This window comes from Balaenoptera acutorostrata, chromosome 10, assembly GCF_949987535.1.
Source record: "Balaenoptera acutorostrata chromosome 10, mBalAcu1.1, whole genome shotgun sequence".
Taxonomy (NCBI): Eukaryota; Metazoa; Chordata; class Mammalia; order Artiodactyla; family Balaenopteridae; genus Balaenoptera; species Balaenoptera acutorostrata.
In genome coordinates, this window is record NC_080073.1 from 42,696,963 (window position 1) to 42,712,170 (window position 15,208).

At 42.0% G+C, this 15,208-nt stretch overlaps 1 protein-coding gene across 3 annotated transcripts in view; it reads right to left on the bottom strand.

The window, feature by feature from the left end:
• Positions 1–15,208, bottom strand: part of LARS2 (leucyl-tRNA synthetase 2, mitochondrial) — a 268,263-nt gene that overhangs the window by 148,303 nt on the left and 104,752 nt on the right. Inside the window, exons 1-3 of one of the 3 annotated variants that reach the window (XM_007168882.2) lie at positions 12,614–12,769; positions 8,622–8,876; positions 2,927–3,055 (exon numbers count right to left, since the gene is read on the bottom strand). In XM_007168882.2, coding sequence (XP_007168944.1) covers positions 2,927–3,055; positions 8,622–8,855 — 363 coding nt within the window. In that variant the 5' untranslated portion in view covers positions 8,856–8,876; positions 12,614–12,769. Of the gene's footprint in view, positions 1–2,926; positions 3,056–8,621; positions 8,877–12,613; positions 12,770–15,208 lie in introns of those variants that run through there. The other 2 variants (XM_007168883.2, XM_057554822.1) reach the window with 2 other exon arrangements.

The window sequence follows — 15,208 nt, forward strand, 5'->3', positions numbered from 1 at the left end:
TTAAGCAAATCTACCAACAAATTAACAAATTATAGAAAAAGGCAAGCTTACTGAATTTTTCCTAGGCCTACTGACTGATTTTGAATCTAAGACTCCAATACTACTATACAATACAGTAGAAAGGCTGGTGTTTGGAAAAGCAGGTGCCCAAGGACTATGTACCGAATGAATTAATCAATACACATGTCAGACCTTGCTATTGCAGAGCAGATATTCCTTCCCTCCTTAGAGTAAGGATCACTGAACCTGACCTGAATCCCAATCCCTGGGACTAGTCCTGACATTGGGAAAGAAGGATTTTAAAACAACAGGAAGCTCAACAGGCTTTCACACTGTTCACCATTACAGAGATTTGCTTCTTTTTTGCCATTACCACTTAGAAATGGCTGGACAAGTTTTCACCATATTTGGCGGTTATCTTGGGGATGATCTGACTTAAATATGGGCTATGAAAATTAACAAGAAATTAATTTCAAGAGAGCCTGGAGGATACCCGCCCCCGTCCAAGATAGCTTATCATCTTAAAGAGAGCAACTGAAACTGAGGAACAGAGGGAACCCTAGGTGCCTGCTGGTCACAATGACTAAGGTACCATAAGCCAAATAACAAAGAGTGGTTTCAGGAATCAACCGAGTCACAGGATAGATAATACAAATAGCAGGTGATGATCTGCAATCTAGTTGCTTCTCAGAAGGCAACTCCATGCAGCAGGCCCCAAGCAGAAGAAAGCAGATTCATTTACTAAATGAATTAGATTTCATTTCATTTATTAAATGACTTCCCAGAGTAATCAGATCAGTATAAATAATAATCATGGCTACCACTTATTAAGGGACTATTATGTGCCAGACACATGTACTATCTCATTTAACCCACACAACGACCCAGGAGGGAAGAATAATTATTACTATATTATTATCCCTATCTTAAAGACAAGGAGAGTAGGATTCACAGACATTAAATGACTTGTGCAGGGTCACTCAGTGAGAAAGTGGTACACTGGGGTTGAAACCTGGGTTGCCCAGTCCCTGGGTCCAGCCTGACCTTGGGCTTCAGTTACTGTAAGGGACTCCATTTTGTCTTTTGGGCCTAAGCTGCCTACAAGGGTCCCAGTTATCTCTGGGCCTGGGGTTCTGCCTTGAGCTTTCTCTGTAACGTCTCATCCATCCAAGGGAATTAGAGTCCCACCTACATCCCCTCAACCACTTATCCACTAATGTACCATAAATGTACAGTTTTGCTTTAAAAGCTTAATCTTCAGCAACTGGCCTGTACTCACTAATTGTCCAAAATAAGTTGGCCTAAGTAAAAAAAATAATAATAATAAATCTAGTTGAAGAAACACAGTTAGATAATATGCTTCATGACAAGAGCCAATTTATTCTGCACCACCTCTTTCTAATAAACATTGCAGAAGTGATGGAAAGCAGTATCTGGGAAAAATAACACCTGGCATAGCCCAGGGAGACATCCCCTGTAGAAGGCAAATCTCCGAATCTGACAGTAAAAGTCATTAACTCTTCAAGTGACAAAGAGACATTATACCTTGACTTCCTTTTTATTTTTAGGAATACTTCTTGCTGCCAATGTCAGTTCAGCACAAATTTTCAAACCAATTATGACAATGGATTCATGTACCTTTCTAAAAGAAAATCTTGATAAAGAACTGGGAGGGGGCAGATACCCTTTATATAGACCCTGAGAGGTTAATAATAGCAACAGCTAGTGGGAATGCCAGTAAATGTTTAACAATCAACTCTCTGGCAGAAAAAGCCCTGATTTGTAGGCTTTGCTGATTTCCATGATGTAAATACTCCCACCATGGTGGATTTCAAGCTACTAAGGTGACAAATAATTAACATGAAGTTGGGCAGACATGCGCACAGCTCTCAGGAGCTGGTACAAGCAGGCTCCAGCCCTCCACTGGCGATGCTAATATTTACTGGTTACATACTTATGCGCCAGCTATGTGCTAAGTGCTTCATAGTCATCCTCTTTCAATCCTTGTAACAGTCCAACGGGCAGGTAATATTTTATCCCCATTTTACAGATGGGAGAAAACTAGGTATTAGAGACGTTAATTTAGTAATTAGTCAAAAGTCGAATAGCTACTAAGTGTTAAGGGCTGGCATTCAAATGCTGGCCATCTGGTTCAATGGGCCATGCTCTCAGCCCCTCTTTGATCCTGTCTCTCTCTGTAAGGTGTTAAAGAAGCTGCTATGATCATTGCCACCTCATCTTACAGATGACGTGTTGGTAAAGAGTAGAGTGCAGGCTCTGGGGTAACTGGCAGTGGGGTAAAGGGGTCTACCCACAACAGACATGCAAGGGTTCCTTTCCTCCTCTCCCAGGAAATTTCACCTTGTCCTTCAAGGACAGATGCTCCCTCTTTAGCGGAGCCTTCCCCAACTCCCGCAGAGCTGTTACTCCCCACATATTTTTTTGTTGGGAAAATTTTACTTTTTCCATTATAAAATAAATACATACTCATTAGAGAATACAGAAAATATCAAATACAAGGAGAAAAATCTCTTGTGGCCCCACTTCCTACTCACAGCATTTGTTCCTCATTTCTACTATTGGATTCATTCCCCTGTTCAATGTTTGTCTATTTATGGATGTCAGCCCCATTGGACTGTGAACTCCTCCTGAGGAGATATCATGTGGTACCCACATTTGTAACCTCCTTCCACTGCATCCACACCCCACCTCCCTCCCTAGCACAACATCCAACACGCGGCTGCCCCCCAATTAATCTGGATGCTTTATTATGTCCTGCAATTCATGAGAGGAAACCCTGAGCTTTTCATGTTTATCTTCAAAGCTGTCCTAATCTTAACTAAGATTGGTTTTCTTCCTTTGTCCTACATTCTTATTGTCCTGAGTCAGGCAGGAAAGTGCTATTCCAGCAGGCATCTTGCCTTACCTGCATCCCTCTCATCTTCTGGAAGCGTGCAATGGTGTCGCTGATGGTGTACACACGCACGTGGCCCATGTGCAGCTTGCCAGAAGGATAAGGGAACATGGAAAGCACGTAAAACTTGGGCTTTGATTTCTAGGAAAGAATGACAAAAAAATGACAATGAGTATTTATTAAGCATTCACGGGGAAACCTGCATGCACATAATATTTTGGCATTTTACTCAAGATAATAATTTAACATTTTTAAAAGTTTTCTTTTTAAAAAACCATTCCTATAAGGTAAACTGACAAAAATGCCTAATACCAAAATTCAAAGCCCTGGCTTAACCTAAAGAATATCCAAAATAATGCCAAACAACCTCAAAGTCCTATTACCCACATGTATTTTTAAATCCGTCTTTTTCTCTTTTATAAGCGTCTCTTTTAGGACAGCTATCTAGGTCTTAAAGAACTATATGTTTTTCCAAATGAAGCTCTGACACATATGTCCATATAATTCAAGGAAACAATGGTGAATCACAGAGATGTGACACGTCTAAAAATGGGCCCCCTCCCTAAATTCCCTGTAGCTGCACGCAGACTTGGATTGAACAGTACGAGCAGGGTCCTCAGGCACCGGTTCAGGTCCTGGGTTTCTCTGCTGTATTGTGAGCTTATCTTTCAGCAGAAAAAGTTGAAGTGGGAAGGTAATGAGAAAATTTTAGCCAGGCTGCTATTTCCCAGGGGGTGATCTACAGGCAGCCTCAGGCCAGGGTTACATAACTCTCCAACTTCCAAAGATGCGGCTTCATCACGAGAAACACAGAAAAAAGGTAAATGCACTGGAACATAATGAACACAGGGCAGGAGGTCCTCACTGGAACACTGACTTTTGGCACCTTAGTTCTTCCACAGTAAAATGGTGAATGCTGTCACGAGTTTGTGCACATGAGGGGACAACGCTCCACAGGAAAGGTGGTATCATTTAATTGATTCCTTATTGGGGACCTATTGTTCAAGGGCAAGGAACATGTTTTAATCATCCCTCCCCCCCAACCCCACCTTCCCGGCTGCTGGGAGGTGTCCCAGTTTAATAACTGTTGGATAAATGTTTGTTGGCCTTTGTGCTCTGAAGTCTGATAACAGGCCTCTGCAGAGCACTTATTACTGAAGGGCACTTTTCCCAGCACACTTCACCAATCCTGTCCAGGTGACAGGAATGTTCCCCCTATCCAACCTTAAATCCTCCCACTGGGGAGAAGGGGTGCCTCTGAAGAAAGGAAGAGAACAGGTAACTGCTTCTGTTTAGTCACTAAGGGTCTGGACTGTCTGATGTTATCATTACTTTTTTGCCACCTTCTATTTTTCTCTTTCTGTCCTTACTCCCTTCTGTGAGCTCTACTAGAGTTCTTTAAGGCCTTGCTTCTCCAAAACTAATGAAAACAAATGCAAGACAGAATATTCATAACCATTCTTTTGGGTATGTGTGTGTATTGGGGAGGTATTTTTTGGTAAGTATTTGCATGACTGATAATTGACAGCCAACTGTAATCAGGAGAACAGAAGAAACCAGAAATCAGATTCTTTCCAAATCTCATTCAACCCCTTGCTTTACACTTCCTTCAGCAAAGAAGTTAAACAAATCTTTAGCAGGGCCCCTAAAGGGTGGCAAAACAGACCAGAGTGGCACTTTTCTCTGTACTGCCCATCTTCTGGAAATTACCAACTGAGTGAGTGGTAAGTAAAGCTGCCTGAAGGAAGAGAAGGGAAAAGTGAATAAATAAGAAGTTTGGATAATACATAAACTTGGAAATCTGGAATACTGAAGTGACAGCTGCTATTGATTTCTAGAAACGGATGGAAAGCCCCACATTGATCATGTACTTTAATGTGGATCCATAACTCTTAGGAAAACCTCAGGAGCATGAGAGAGGACTTGAGATTCAGGAGTTAGTGGGGACTCAGGACTTTCCTTCTTTAAGAAGGCAAGTGACAGACAATCCTCTCAGCTTGTAAACAAATCCCTCAAAGGAAGTACAAGACCTCGTTCTGATACTTGGTGCAGAATAGGAAATAAGCAGACTATCCACTCGATTCAAACATTACTCATTGCAATGGATTAGGCCTACTGCCTTTCCTTTGGGAATTTTTAGGGACATGGGAAAACAGCTGTTACAGAGTTCTTTGGGACCTGAAAAAAACAATAAAATCCTTGATATAAACTATCTCTAGTTTTTCACTTTAAAGTTTTTACATTAAACCTACTTTTTATTATAATCACTTTGTTTTTATTATAGTGACATATATATTAAAATTATGTTTATTTAACAATGTTGCCCCAAACATTTTCCACATATAGCTTCTTCATTAACATCTCCATTTTGTATGTCTATCCAACAAAGGTTAAATTTATAGCAAAATCGAGGGATTCATTATATACTAGCTAAGCCAAACTACAAAACTGAGTTTACAGAATATATATAGAAAAGTATTGGACTTCCCTGGTGGCACAGTGGTTAAGAATCCACCTGCCAATGCAGGGGACACAGGTTAGAGCCCTGGTCAGGGAAGATCCCACATGCCACGGAACAACTAAGCCCATGTGCCACAACTACTGAGCCTGCACTCTAGAGCCCGTGAGCCACAATTACTGAGCCCGTGCGCCTAAAGCCCGTGCTCCGCAACAAGAGAAGCCACCTCAATAAGAAGCCCGCGCACCGCAACGAAGAGTAGCCCCCGCTCGCTGCAACTAGAGAAAGCCTGCACGCAGCAACGAAGACCCAACACAGCCAAAAATTAGTTAATTAATTAATTAATTTTTAAAAAAAGAAAAGTATTGCTAGCAAAGTCTTTACTATTCATGAATATTTTTATTTATTGCAGAAAAGGTATTCAGCTTATTGCCTGCCCCTGCCTTTTGCTTTTCTGTGTGAATTAAGTCAGTTTCCTCTGTGACAATGAAATGAGTCCTATCTCTGGGAGTGGAAAGAAGGAATTACGAGAATTTATACTATAATTGAGTAGGAATCTGATTGAAAGGGAAATTTTCATAATTATATAAAAGTGTAAGAATTTAAGCCTTTAAAAGAAATTAAGATTGGAAGCGATGGGAAAAGGATGGTTTTTATAAGTGGGTCCTATTATTTTTGTCAGCTTCTAACATCAAGAGAAAGATAACTTCTGCCTCTTTATAGATCATGCTCTGAAGCTGTCGCTGAGTCTAGAGGATGGAGGGGGAAGGACCACTCAATAGGAGCCTGCAGCCTGGGATCTGGTCGAGCTTTGACACTAGCTGTGAGACCTTAGGCAAATTCCTTTGTCTTTCTGGGCTCGGTTTACAATCTATAAATCAAAGGCAAGGCAAAAGAAGGTTCCTGGTGAAAGCATGAGCTCAGAAATCAAACGTGTCTGCGTTTGAGTTCTGAGCTCTGCCACAAGTGAGTTGTGCATCTCAACAAGTTACCAAACCTCCCTCTGAGCCTGTTTTCTTACCCCCAAAATGAGGATAATACTACCCACCCCCAGGGTTGTTTCAGGATTTAAATGAGATAATAAATGGAAAGATGGTGGCTGACATAGTAAAATGCTCATTAAATGGAAGTTCTTTTTATAACGATGATTATGATGATGATGGCAAAATATTCAACTTCTAGAAACTCATTCAGGTGGATTTCAAATGTAGCTAATACCAGAGAGAGGTTGATCATAGATGCTTCAAAATCCACCAGCATCTAGTCATGTTCTCATTCCTGACAAAGACACACCACACATTTTTATCCTCTTTCAGTTTATAAAATGGGTTCAGTCATATTTTCTCATTTGATTTTCAAAGCAATTCTGTGAGATAGACAATGCAAAGAATCTGAGGATCAAAGAGGTTAAACGATGCTGATGAGATCACACTGATTTGGGGCAGAACCAGTATTACTGCCCAAGCTCCCGATCCAGTGCTCTCTCCACTTTGCCATTCCCTAATTCAAACCCTCATAGAATGCCACCAGGGGATCACCCAAAATGTCCCTCAAGCTATTTACCCAATTAGTGAAACACAGTTTATTTTGATCCATTTAGTTTTTTACACAACCATATGCTTAAGAATGCAATGTCACAAGAACAAAAAGCTACAACTTCAGAATGTTTGGAAGTGACTAAATCTAAACCAAAAGAAAAAAGAAAAAAAGCTAATTTTATGCTCCTCATTGAGAATTAAACTGCTCTCTAAGGTCTGCTTCCAAAATACATTTAGTTACATTAGTCTGGTCATGTTGCCACGAAGAATTTTCACTTCCTAATGAGGTAAAAGTCAAGCTTTTATTGTATAATTATGCATTATATTTAAACCTTGCTTTTTATCATTTCACGTGTTACACACTACAGCTCTTAAATACCAGATTTTCTTTGTAACTAATGCCAAAAACCATCCTTCAGTTTAACACAAATAGCTACCCACCCCCATTTTTCATAATGATCAATCTCATAGAAAGAATGAGTCTGATAAGAGTGGAGAATCAGGAAAGGTGATTCAAGCACAGTGTGGTCTTGTGCAGATATATATTTACTCAACTGCTTGTCTTTGGCCTAATCTCTTTAATTAAACATAGAGGGTCAGTATTATTTGACTGGTAACTATTATGAAAGGATGGTCAGAATTTAAGAGTAAAACTTTATTTTATAGTGCTGTGCTCTGATCAGATTCAACATTTCATGTAACAAATCACATCTTCCATTTGTCATTTTGACCAATATCGTAAGGTAAGGGTTACTGCATCCAAGACTGATCCCCAGCAGGTTGGCCTCCCAGAGAAGGAGCTGGCCTCCAGCAGAGCACTCCATGGAAATTGGCTACAGCCAAGTGCTTAAGACAATTAATTCAGGTAGAGCGCTGAGCTGGTGCAGACAGACCAGAAGCCAAGGGTCCACTAACTTATATAGCTGCGACCATGAGGTTGGACCCCAGTCCCAGATCACACCTGGGAAGGGCTGGTACCTCCCAAGCCATGATGGCAGAATAGGGTTGGAGGTCAACGTCATGGGAGGGGAGAGGGAGGTACTTCTCAGAATATGCAGGAGCTTAAAAGTTCCACAGCTGAGGGGCCCAGGAGCCTCTCCTAGAGTCTCCTGTGTGACCCTGCTGGATCCCTGTGTGCTGCCCCACCATGCGGTGGACCACAGAGGACCTGACATCTGCTGCGGCTCCTGTCTTGATGAGTTTCCCCAGTAAATGCTGCTCCAGAATGCCCAGTGTGGCACCCTTTGCATGCACCTTGTTTGTACGTGCACCACACTGAAACTCCTCCAAGCACCATCCTGGTCTCATCCCAGTTACCCCTCACAAGCCTCCTGGGAAGCAGGTGGGCGCTACTATTAACACTGCTCATTTTAGATTTAAAAAAGTTGAAGCCCTGAGAGATTCAGAAATTTGGTTCAGGGTCACATACTCAATAACTTATTTGAATTCAGGCAGTCTCACCCCAGTCCAAGCCCTTAGTCCCTCTTCTCTACCCTTTCAGCATCTCTTAGAATACTCACGGGACTTCCTTGGTGGCGCAGTGGATAAGACTTCAAGTACCCAGTGCAGGGGGCCCGGGTTCGATCTCTGTTCAGGGAACTAGATCCCACATGCATGCAGCAACTAAGAGTTCGCATGCCACAACTAAGGAGCCCACCTGCCGCAACTAAGACCTGGTGCAACCAAAATATATATATAAAAGAATACTCACATCAGCTTCTGACATTTTGGAGGCCTGTTCTTTTATTCGTTGATGCCACCATTTCTCCACATCCTTTCTTGTCTGCAGCGTATACTCTTTGGTCCACTTTCCCGTAGCACTGTAAATACCCCTGGAACATCCTGGAATCACTCTCCTTCCCCATTTGATGACATCTGGACCATCATTTAGCTGCCTTTTCAGAAGAGAGGCATATAAACCCAGCCTCTGCCAGGAAGGAGCCATTCTTCAAAAGCAGGGAAGGCCCTGAAAGAGAGGGCAGAAAGCACACGTGTGAGCCGCCTGGAACCTCCCCGAGCTCATCCTTCCATTCAGCACAGCCAGCGCTCCCTGCCCGTCCACATGCTTTCCTCTTATTCTGATGACTTCTTTCCCTGAAAAGAATACTTTAGAAGTGCAGTTGAGCTAAACACAAACTTCTTAATTGGAAAATATTAAAGGTGTTCGATGTTCCCAAACAACAAAGATACAAAAGCCCCATAGGAACAAAAGGAGACCACCACCTGGGCCAGCTCCTGCTGCAACCTCACAGCTTGCCTGCATGGGAAGCAGCAGAGCCACCTCCGGCCCTCGCCTTTAGGCCAGCCCAGGGTCTGCACAGGAGGCTTTACTTCCCGTTGTCCAGGCTTCAGAAGAGCTCTAAGCACATCTGGGCTTGGCCTTAGGCTCAAGTATCAGAAGAGATCTGAACACAGGTCTCCCCAGAAGATTGGAGACTCTGAGCAAAGATTAGCATTCTTCATACATATTACAAGTTAAGTATACTCAGTAGGCTGAGCCAGGAAATAACCATTATTTAGAAGACTGCTTATTCATTTAGTTCTTCATTCACCTACCAAATATTTATTGAGTGTCACTAGGTCCACACACTATTCTAGGCACTGGGGATAGAGCAGTGAACAAAAACAAAGTCCCTTCTTTCATGGCACTTATATACTAGTAGAGAAAAGCAGATAAGAAACAAACAAATAAATATATAACATGTGTAACAGTGATGAGTGTTATGGTTTTCTGGAATACAACCCACAGGTTGGGGCCCACTAAGACATCTAGCTGCAAATCAAAATTCAACTTTAATTAATTAATAAATATCTATTTATTTATTTATTTATGGCTGTGTTGGGTCTTCGTTTCTGTGCGAGGGCTTTCTCTAGTTGTGGCAAGTGGGGGCCACTCTTCATTGTGGTGTGCGGGCCTCTCACTATCGCGGCCTCTCTTGCTGCGGAGCACAGGCTCCAGGCGCGCAGGCTCAGTAATTGTGGCTCACGGGCCCAGCTGCTCCGCGGCATGTGGGATCCTCCCAGACCAGGGCTCGAACCCGTGTGCCCTGCATTGGCAGGCAGATTCTCAACCACTGCGCCACCAGGGAAGCCCCAAAATTCAACTTTAATGTTTCATTGGTTTCCTCCAAAGGTGAATTCCAGAAATGACCTCATAGAAGAAGTTTCATGTTTTATCACTGTGTTAAAGCCTAAGGTGACAGTTCATCAAATATTTAAGATTTATGACTAAATAGCCTAAACTTTCTGCCTTCCTGCATAACGCATTAGCTATAGTGCAGAAACAGACAAAAACAGACCTTTCAAAACCAGAGAGAAATGAAGGAAGAAACTGGCACTCTGAGCTGGCATTAATTCTTTTTCGTTTTGTTTTGATTTGATTTGAATTTTATTTTATTTATTATTATTTTTTATACCACAGGTTCTTATCAGTTATCTATTTTATACATATTAGTGTATACATGTCAATCCCAATCTCCCAGTTCATCACCTCCCCCCAACCCCCACTTTCCCCCCTTGGTGTCCATACGTTTGTTCTCTACATCTGTGTCTCTATTTCTAAGCTGGCATTAATTCTTGATCCTCTCAAAAGTTTTGTTTCGATGCTGGTTAGCCATTGTGAAAAAAGAAATACCAAAGAGTGCAGACAGATCACCAATATGAGCAATATGAAGGAAGGAATTTAAGTTCACTTAAAATTCTAATCCTGTCTCTATAACTTACTTATACTATGCACTAAATTATAAAAAACGTATAACAACATTCCCTGTCTACATAACAGTAAGCTTTCTAAAAATGTTTACATAATACCTGGCTCACTAATAACCTTTCCTGTACATAAATCAATGGTATAGACTAGAGAATTCTGAAATGGATCCGGGTATTTTAAAGAACTTAAAGTTCATAAAGCAAAAAGCACAAATAGATTAGAAAGTGATAGACTATTCAATGAATGGGGGGCTGATTCAAATTAGAGCCCCACCTCAAACCAAAAAGCAGAGTAAATCCCACATAGATTAAAGAATTTTTTAAAATACCATAAAACAAGAAAAAACATAGATGAGTATGTACTAATTCTGTAAAAGGTGCAGGATGTTCTGTCCTAAGCATAAAAGCAATGGAAGATTTCATAAAGGAAAATATTAATAAAACTCTCTAAAAAATGTAAAATACCTGCATATCAAAACCACCACGAACAACATTAGAAAGCAAACAACAAGCTGAGAGAAAACTGCCAAAACTACAACAAAAGATTACCCTTCTCTATAAAGAGTTCACATATCAGAAGAGAAACAGTAACAACCTAATTTTAAAAATTGGGGAAGGAGAAAAGAGGAAATACAAATTGGCTAACAAATACCTGAAAAAGAATGACTTTACAACTAATCAAAGAAATGCAAATTAAAACAACAAGGAAATATTTTGCTTATCAGATTGGCAAAAACCTGTTATAAAAAGAAATGTGCACTTTTATACACTGCTGGTGAAATGCAAACTGATTCCAACTCCCTGGGGAGCAACCTGGTAATATATGTGTCAAGACCCTTTAAGAAAAGTCCACACCCTTTATGTTAGGGGAACTCAGCCATAAGTGCACTCAGGGCTATGATTTACTGCAGCCCTGGAGCTCAGTCCAGTTCCCTTTCTTTACATCCCAGGCCCTGCTCTGGGACACTCCACCACCGAAGCCCTGATGGACACTGCCTCTTCCTGATAAGGAGCAGCCATTTTATTAGAGGGCCATGCCCCTACCATGAATGTGAAAGGTGTGATTCATATCTTGTGTTATGATCAACTTGGCCCTTTTCTTCCTTAGCTCTGTCACATCCAGTTCCTTGCCTAGATGTTTGGAATCTTGTCTCTTCTTCCACATCCTTCCAAAGCATCAATCCCCATTACTCCATTCCTCTTTAAGAGTCAGCCCTGATCTCAACCTCACTTAGGGCTTAAGGTTAAGTTTTTTAAGAATGGTGGGGGTAGCGGCCTGTGACCATAGAGGGAGGGGCCTGAGAACTGGACCCAAAACGACAATCATATACGGACAGAGAAACCTAGCAGAGTAGGGAAAAAAAGGGCAAAGAAACAGAACACAGAGAAGCACACAAGAGCATTAGTGTGCACCCAAAAGAAAGTGTGCGAGAATGTACCTGGGAAATTAATCTTAAAGGTGCTAAGTTATGTGCAAAAACAAAAACAAAAAAAACCCCAACTAATTCTCTATGTGACCTCAGGGAAATTACTTCCTGCCTGGAAAATCAGCTTCTCCTTAAGATAAAGGGGTAAATCCAGATGATCTCTGAGGAACTTAGAGTGCTAACATGCTGTGACAATGATCTGTGGGTCACAGAGATGATGTGGGCCAATGGATGTCCTTCGAGTCTAAAGCCTCAGCCCCGGGAGCAAAGATCCAGGGACCAACCGGGGTAGTGGAGCGGTGGAGAGAGGGAATTGAGTACAAAACTATGCGTACATATGCGTTTTTCTGGGAAAGGGTCCAAACCTATCAACAGAGTCGGTGGCTCAAAGAGTCTGAAGATCTGAATCTCAGAAACTTTTCCAGTTGGGAAACTGCACAGCTCCGAGACCACCAAACCCAGCCCGCACTTTCCCTTCCGGCTCCCGGCAAGTCGAAATCTACCAATCCGGGTAGAGGGGAGATCAGGCCTCGTCTCTTGCCCCTATGAGCCCGGGTCAGGGGTTTACCTGCTCACAGGCTCTGGCCTGCGCCTCCTTACGCCTCGGTTCCCACCTTAGTCGAACACGGCACGGCCAGTCACCACGGGCGCCGCCATGTTGGCAGAACAACAACTTTATTGATGGCGGCCACTGCAGACACAGACAGGCGGGGGCGGAGCCGAAGGAGTAAGAGCGCGGCCTGGTTCCGACTCCCGGCATTCCTTGAGGCCGGGGCCGCTGGGCGGCTGTCGCAGGTTCCGCTCTTCGGTCACTGGCACCGCCCCCTGGCCCCAAGCCCCGCCCTTGGGCCCAGACCTCCACCCTGCGTCTGGCGGCTGCAAAACTCTGGACACCCAAGGATCAAATTCTTAACAATTGTAGCAGGCGTGTGAAAGCCATCAGTTTAGTGTCCTAGGCGGCACGTGGTGTAAAGAGCACTGGAGGAATCCTGAGGCCACGGTTCGAAGTACATCGTAGTTACAGCCTCCTCCTCCTCTCTCAACCTCTTGATCCTTAATGGACCACATGATGGTTAAGCCATCTTCCACTATATCCGTGGTCTAGCTCTGGGAGGGGAACTTACCTGCCCAAAGTTGGAGGTAAAGTGTGCTTTCCTCACCTGATACTTGGGCTGGGAGTCAGGAAAGCATGATGCCTGACCACCCACTTTCCTAGAAGAGTTTATGTATTCCACCCTGTAACCTCCCCATCCCTGGCAAGTATTTCTTGCTATAAATAAATAAATGAATGAATCAATGAATGAATTGCAGAGGAACAGTGGTGTTAAAGTATAAATTTCAAAAACGTAAAACCTGTTTAAAGGAGATTTAGAAGAACACATATATATGGGCAATCAGGAATACTGAAAGAAATCTGCTACTTGTGCAAAACTGGTTGATATCATGTAGGACTAGAAAAAGTAATGTTTGAGAGCTATCTTTTTCTACAGGGCTGAAATCACTTGTACCTCTATCAAACAAAATTCATCCCATTATTCTGTATTCTACATCTATAGTCTATATCTTAGCTTTTACAGAGCTGGACAATAGAAGACAAGCAAATGTGCATACCCCACAGCACCAGATAATCCCCAGACCAGTACTCCACCCACACACTAATCTCTCACCAATTTCCAAGTCTTTAACAAAGTTTCCTGACAGTTCGAAATCCAAATACTTTGTTATTCAGTGTACACTTCAGACCAGCATCAGCCTCACTTGGGAATTTGCTAGAAATATAGAATCTCAGGCCCCACCCCAGTCCTGCTGAACTGGACTCTGCATTTTAACAAACCTCTAGGGAATTCTTAGGCACACTGAAGTTTGAGACTCACTGTCTTAGAATGTGAGAGTTAGAAAGGATCTTGAGAATACTCCAGTCCAGCCTGCTCATCTTACAGATGAATAAACTGAGGCCCAATGGAGCTGTCTAGCTCAAGATCACAGAAAATTAATACAGTCATCCCAAGGTATCCCAGGGGGACGGGGTCCAGGACCCCTTGAGGATATCAAAATCCAAGGATGTTCAAGTCCCTTCTTAAAATGGTGTAATATTTGCATATAACCTATGCATATCCTCTTGTACACTTTAAACCATCTCTAGATTATAATACCTATTACAATGTAAATGCTATGTAAATAGTTGCCAGTGTACAGGAAATTCAAGTTTTGCTTTTTGGAACTTTCTGGAATTTGGGGGGGAATATTTCCCATCTGTGGTTGGTTGAATCCACTGATGTAGAACCCGCGGATACAGAGGGCTGACTGTAAAAGATTTGGTATTCAAAACTGGGTCTCTAACCTGCTAAAATAGTGCCCTTCCCAAAGTGCAGAATGAAAGATCATTAGTTGAGACAACTTCCAGGCCAATTCTCTCATTTCGAAGATGAGGACACTGAGGCCCAGAGATTGGCTACAGCTTACCTGAGGTCACACAGCTAGTTGATGGCAGAGTCAGGATTCCCATCCAGGTCTCCTGATCTCTCCACCCCTGAAACCAGATGCTTAATTTAAATTGACACCATGGAAGCACTGACTCTCATATCAACATACCATACAAAGTAATTCAATCTTCAAGGACTTCATGCTGTATGCACATATAACTAGGGTGCCCGTTCTCTAATTTACCCAAAACACTAAATTCTAAGTAGCCTCTACCCTTATTTTGATTCAAAATATCTCTTTCCTCTTATGAATTAAAGTTGACATTGACATTTCTAGGAGATTATTTCAAATAGAATTTTTCTAAAAGTTCACTTGCTTTACAGGAAAGTTGCTATTTTTACATCAAAGAAGACATAGCATGAAAGTAAATTTCTTTTACTCTTAAAGAGCTTGCTACAGAGATACATTATTAAATGAAAGAGACAAGTTGCTGGGCTGTGTAAAATGTTATCCCATTTTTGACTTTTTAAAAAGGAAAGGAAATAAATGAAATACATGTGTTAGTATATGCATGGAAAGAAATCTAGAAAAATATGTCTCATACTATTTATTTCCTGTGATGATCTCTAGGGACAGTGGGGTTCTATGGGGCTTTCTATTCATGATAGTTTTCTATGTTACTTTTGCTTTTTCTATTAGCTTGTGTGGTAGGCTGAATAATGGTCCCCAAAGATATCTA